General features: G+C 38.4%; 1 protein-coding gene across 1 annotated transcript; it reads right to left on the bottom strand.

Annotated features, from left to right (window-relative positions):
• Positions 1 to 2,681: 2,681 nt before the first annotated feature.
• Positions 2,682 to 4,016, bottom strand: LOC142180835 (uncharacterized). The gene has a single exon (XM_075252927.1). The coding sequence runs from the start codon at positions 4,014 to 4,016 to the stop codon at positions 2,682 to 2,684; it is 1,335 nt and encodes a 444-aa protein (XP_075109028.1).
• Between the last annotated feature and the right edge of the window lie 2,272 nt (positions 4,017 to 6,288).

A 6,288-nucleotide genomic window follows, 5' to 3' on the forward strand; every position in this document is an offset into this window, starting at 1 on the left:
TGGCAAGGTGGTCTGCTAATGTATTCTCTTCTCTGAATATGTGTGTGACCTTGATGATACTTTGTTCCTTCAATATTAAAATCTCCTCAACATGATCATTAATACACCAAGGAGGCTTCCATGATTCCTCTATAATGTTCTTTAATAGCAAGGAATCTGTCTGCAGCCATATCTGAAAATAATTAAGATTTTTGCACATCTTCAATGCCTCCACAATAGCTACTGCTTCTGATTCATTATTGGTTCCTTCGGAAATCTCCCTTCCTTCTGCATATATCAAATCACCTACCTCATCCCTTATGCAGAAACCAATTGAACTATTCCCTAGGTTCCCTTTACATGCTCCATCCGTATTTACTTTGATCCACCCTCTTGGAGGAAATTCCTATAACACCTTTTCATATTTCAATCGAGGTGTGTATTGATCCATCTTTGTCAGTAAGTCCAGCCACTTGTTAGGCACATGCAGTCCAGGCTTTTTTAGTTAGACTAAAGCTTGCATAGTAGATGACACCTGGTAAATAACTCTGCTCACTGACACTGCTTCTCCATATTTGAAACTGTTTCTTCTCTTCCAAAGTTCCCATACAATGCATGCAGGTAAAGCTTGTAAGACTGGCTTCAATATGGGAACAACTGGTGTTGTCCAACACTTTGTAATTGCTTGTTGTAATGATAACCCTTCTAATGCAATTCCTGCTCTCCTCAGGAAGTAATTCCAAACACTCCTAGCTGCATTGGATGTGAAGAACAAATGTACTAATGACTCCTCCTTAGGATCAGCACAGCACCAACATTTTGATGGCATGGAGTATCCTATTTTACGCAAGAAATCATCAAGTGGCAGTTTGGCTTTCCATACCTTCCACAGGAAGAAGGATATCTTGAAAGGTAAGCCTTTGACCCATATCATCCTGTAACCTAATCTTGGGTTGTCTCTTCTTCGCAGGTAATCCCATGCAGACTTCACTGAAAAATGACCTCTTATTTCAAACATCCAGAATGGTGTATCTAACTTTGCACATTTGTTTGGTGGTCTAATATTCTGCACAATGTGGTTTGCCAAATCTTCAGGTAGAGTTTGAAATATTTTTTCCAAGTTCCACATACCATTTTCAACCAGATCATTGACATTTTGAATATCCTCATCGATACCAAACTCTGCAGGCACTTGGAAATAAGGCTCCCAGCTTAGTCCAATTGTCGAACCAGAATTGAGCTGATCCCATTCTCGGTTTCCAGTAGATTTGATGCTCAATCAAGTCCCTACATTCTAGCATTTTTCTCCACACGTGGGATCCACGCTTCCAAGGTACAATTACTGGATTTAGTTTCTTGCAGTACTTTTGACTAATAAATGCACTCCATAAACTGGGCTTTATCCTGAAATTCCACCACAATTTACAGAATAGTGCCTTGGATACATCATGTAGGGACCTGAAGCCTATGCCTCCCTACTCATAAGGCATACAAAGGTTAGTCCACGATGACCAATGTCTAGAGTTGCCTCCCACATTGCTGCTCCAGAAGAATTTGGCAAAAATGCTATGTAATTTATTGATCACATAAATTGGTGGATTAACTGCTGATAACATATGAATTGGGATACTCTACATGACATTTGTGATCAATACAGCTCTGCCTCCTACAGATAGGAGTTTGCCTTTCCACGACTGCAGTTTGTCCATGATCTTAGTGATTAATCCCTGGTAATAGTCACTCCTTCTTCTTGCATAAAAAAATAGGGCAGCCAAGATAGGTCATAGGGAAACATTGTCTTCCTATACCTGTAATCCTTTCAACCTTATTAATCACCTCATTATCCGTTAAATGATGTAGGTATACGGCAGATTTGGCTTTGTTCACCAGTTGACCAGACGATGATTCATAAGCTTGCAAAACCTCCATGACAAGTCTCAGTGAATTTTCATCAGATGAGGAGAAAATGATTGTATCATCAGCATATGAGAGATGATTTATTTTTGGGCTCCATTTTGGCATTCCAAATCCACAGAAATACAGGTTAGTGTGTAGTGAATTCAATCCCCGAGACATTGTTTCTACTGCTAGAATGAATAGGGTTGGTGACAAAGGGTCACCCTGCTTAACTCCCCTCGAAGATTTGAAGAAACCATTTGGCTGCCCATTTATAAGAATAGAGTACCAATTATTCCCAATCAAATCAAAGATCAATCCAATAAATGCTTCAGGAAATCCCATCTTCCTTAGCATTTTGGTCAGGAATAGCCATGATAGACTATCATAAGCTTTTGTTATATCGAGCTTAATCACAACATTTGGGCCTGCTTTTGTTCTCAACCTGATATCCGTAATGATTTCTTGAGTTAACAGTACATTCTCAACTATACTTCTTCCCTTCACAAAACCTGCCTGTTCCTGTGAGATTAAGTTAGGTAAAAATTCAACCAATCTTTCATGAATAACCCTCGATAAAATCTTGTTAACAAAGTTGCTGAGACTGATTGGTCTCATGTCTGCAAAGGTCATAACTTCTTTTTCCTTTGGTAATAAAACTAGGTTTGTGTGTGTCACACTCTTTGGCAATTGCTGACCACAAAAGAAAGCCTTGACCATGCCTACTACATCTTCTTCAATGATTTCCCAGCATGTTTGGTAAAAGGCTCCAGTGAAGCCATCTGGTCTACCTGCTGAGTCCCTATTCAACCCCATACTGCTCTCTTCACTTCTTCATTGGAAGGCAAAGCCATAAATCTTTCATGTTTATCACTCTCTACCATTGAAGGTATATGATTTAGAATATCAAAAGCATTAGTAACTTCACTCTCAGTAAATTGATCCTTGTAGAACTTTAGTGCTTCTTCTGCTATTAAGTGATCTTCTTCAATCCAATTACCAAGGCTATTCTGGATCTTTGATAATTTTAGTCTCTTCCTTCTCCCATTAACTTGAGCATGGAAGAATTTAGTGTTTCTATCGCCATCTTTGAACCATAACATGCCAGCTTTTTGTCTCCAGGATTCTTCTTCTAATGCAAAATATTTAATCATTTCAGCTTGTACCTGTTGTAATCTTTGTCTGTTCATCTGTGTAGGATTGACTTCAAATTGCCTTTCATGAACTAAGACCACCTCCTCCAGGCTTGCAATCTTCTGGAATATATCCCCATATGTAGCTCTGCTCCAGGTAGATAGTGCTTTCTTAAGCTTCTTTAACTTGTAGTTAAAAATGCAGAAATGGTTAGCACTAAAATCAGCATTCCAATTCTCCTTTACTACATCTTTGAAGGTTTCATGCTTAGTCCAAAAGTTAAGAAATCTAAATGACTTCTTAATTAGAGGAGTTTCTATATCACATTTCAGCAGCATTGGGCAATGATCAGACCCAATTTTGGACAGGTGAGTTACCTCTAATCCAGGAAAGGTCTGTTGCAATTCATGATTGCCAAAACATCTGTCCAATCTTTTAAAAATACAGTCTTCCTCTGATCTTCCATTCCACCATGTAAATATGCTTCCTTTAAATCCTAAATCTGTCAAGTTGCAGGTATTGATGCAGTGCCTAAAGTCATCTACTTCAATGAGAGAAACTGGTAAGCCTCCAAATTTCTCTTCCTCATCCCATATCACATTAAAGTCGCCTCCAACTAGCCATGGTACTGTCATATCTGATGCCATTGCATACAAAGAATCCCATAGTTCAATTCTTTCAATGCGATCACATTTGGCATAAACTAGTGTAAGGATGAGCTCAACATGTGTTTCAGTGTGCGTTAATCTCAAAGTTAGCTGTTGAGTCATGTTATACAGAATAGTAACCTCAAATATTTCATCAATAAAAGCCCAAATCTTGTTTGATACATTCACCACAGCCTGTGCCAAACCAATTCTTGCTCTATACCTCTCCATTTTGTGAGACTGTTGCATATGCTCAAGGATTCCTATGAACTCAAAGTGATGTTTTCTGTGCATTGTAATCAACCTTTCAAATGCTTGCATTGTATTTACTAACCTGACATTCCATATAATTGCATCCATTAAATGTTTTGGGGTTTGGACAGTGTTCTCCTTGTTTGTACTCCACTGGCTGGGACAGTAGATGTTTGTTTTGACTGTTTCTTTTTTCCTTTTGTTGCAGATTTTACTATATCAATAAGCCTTGGCAACAGATCACCCTGCTTGGCAACATTAAGGAAATTTTGTGTAGTGGATTCCTCATCCATGTCTCTACCTTTAAGTTCTGCGTGGCCAACTTGGTTATGTACTTCTATTGCTTCTTTTGATGTCATAACATCATATGCCTGATTGGTAAGTTCAACATCTTTTTCCTGATTGGTAAGTTCAACAGCTTTTTCTTCATGTTCATTGGTCAACAGCTGTGTATTGTTCGATGGAACAACACTTCCTGCTACATCCTTCACTGTGCTCAATGGTACACCACTTCTTGCATAGACTTGCACTGTCTTCTCTTGGTTCTTGTCTAAATTTTTCTGTTGGTTCTTGTCTACATTTTTAGCTTCTTTCAAGACATTACTAAAATCATTAGGTAAAGTCCCTCCTGGATCTATAATATTGATGTTCCCCTCTTTTGTCTTTTCTGCTGCTGCATTTGTGCATTCACTTATGCTTTGAATATTGATTGCATTGGCATTACAATTAACACTTTGATTCTCATCTTCCACTTCATTTCCTCCAAATTCTTTTTCACTATGCATTGTATCTGGAATCTGCCCATCTGCTAAGACTTCCTCTGTTTGGTTGATCCATAATCTCCCTCCTGCCCATTTATCTTTTTCATTAGTCCTGAATTTCTCAAAATCTGTATCTTCAATTAAGTCATTCTCTTTATTGTTTGCTAAATGTTGTTCAACTTTGGTGTCCTGTGAAGGAATGTCTTGACATGAGGTATTGGCCTGAACTACATTATTTTTGAATGCTTCTTGCACCCATTGGGCAGTTGAGTAATTGTCAAAATGCTGCTCATTCCCCAAATCTTGTTGTACACAATCTGTTGTTGATTCCCTATTTGCTGCATGATTTCTTATTGTTGTAGGATTGAAAGTAGGTGCTGCAGGGTTCAGTTTCTTTGGTTCTGACATAGCTAATGGTCTCCTAGATGAACTAGGTGAAGTTACCTTTTGTACCATTTGTCTAGTCGAAAAATCAAATTGCATCTCTTCTGACTCATTCTCCACAACTGTATGAATATTAATGGGGTCTGCATTATTTTCAGTCACAAGAATTATGGACTTGGAGGCATTTTTTTGGATAGCACTGTCAATGAAAGTTCTTCACTGTTTTCCACTTCTAAACATGCAAACTTGTTTGTTGTCTGAACTTGCTGTGGAATTCCTTTTTGATTGTTTACAGTCACGATTTCTTGTCCAGTATTTGCTAAATCTGCTGCCTGCTTCTCTTTTGCTTGCACTCTCCTATCTTTGACCTCCTTCCATTGAGCAACTTGATTGCTAACAACTTTCCCACTTGTAAGAACCATTATTGGAGCATTGTTTGTTTTGTTATCCTTGTTGGGTTGCACTACAGCATTAGTTGAAGCCTTCTTTTCATCATTTCTGTTGGCCATTAGTTCAGGATGAATTTTCCAACATTCAAACACATCATGGCCCTGAAGCTTACATTCCTTACAATACTTGGGTAGATAGTCATATTTGATAGTCACCCACTCAGTTCTAATATCTCCAGTATGCTCATTAATAATGTCTAATCGAACCTTCTTAGGCAGGTCTGCTAGCAGGTCCACCAATACTTTCACGCGAGCACAACTAGGTCTAGTTTTCTTGACAGTAGCCAAGTCCAAATGGAGGGGTTTACCGACTGCAGAAGCTAGGGAGAACAAGCATTCTCTTACAAAATAAGTAGGCAGCAGATTAGGGAATGAGATCCACGCCATTACCTTAGGAGTGTCTTCGTCAACTTTAAATTTAGCATCATAAATCAAGGTTCTTAATTGATATTCATCTCCAAGCTTATCCTTTACATAATACACACCTTTTGACGAGAAGTCTACATAATCTTGCCATAATGAAAACTGAATCAAAATGTGCCTATCACGTAGATATCCAATGTTGCATTCAGCTTTGATACCACACTGTAAAGGAATAATGCGACGTATTTCATTGATATCTGGCCATCCGTATGAAAATTTGCAAACAACAGTCTGTTTCAAACCTTCCATTAAATTCATGCGTTCAACTTCTGCTTCAGAAAATCGTACAATTGGTTGTCCTTGAAATATATGGGCTTGTCTTGGAGGAATTGGCTCAACTACTGCTGCACGTTCTTGCATTGT

Source organism: Nicotiana tabacum, chromosome 5 (genome assembly GCF_000715075.1).
Source record: "Nicotiana tabacum cultivar K326 chromosome 5, ASM71507v2, whole genome shotgun sequence".
Taxonomy (NCBI): domain Eukaryota; kingdom Viridiplantae; phylum Streptophyta; class Magnoliopsida; order Solanales; family Solanaceae; genus Nicotiana; species Nicotiana tabacum.

Excerpts from the sequence above, each read along its gene's own strand:
- LOC142180835 (XM_075252927.1), bottom strand. The coding sequence starts at position 4,016 with ATGGATGCAATTATATGGAATGTCAGGTTAGTAAATACAATGCAAGCA.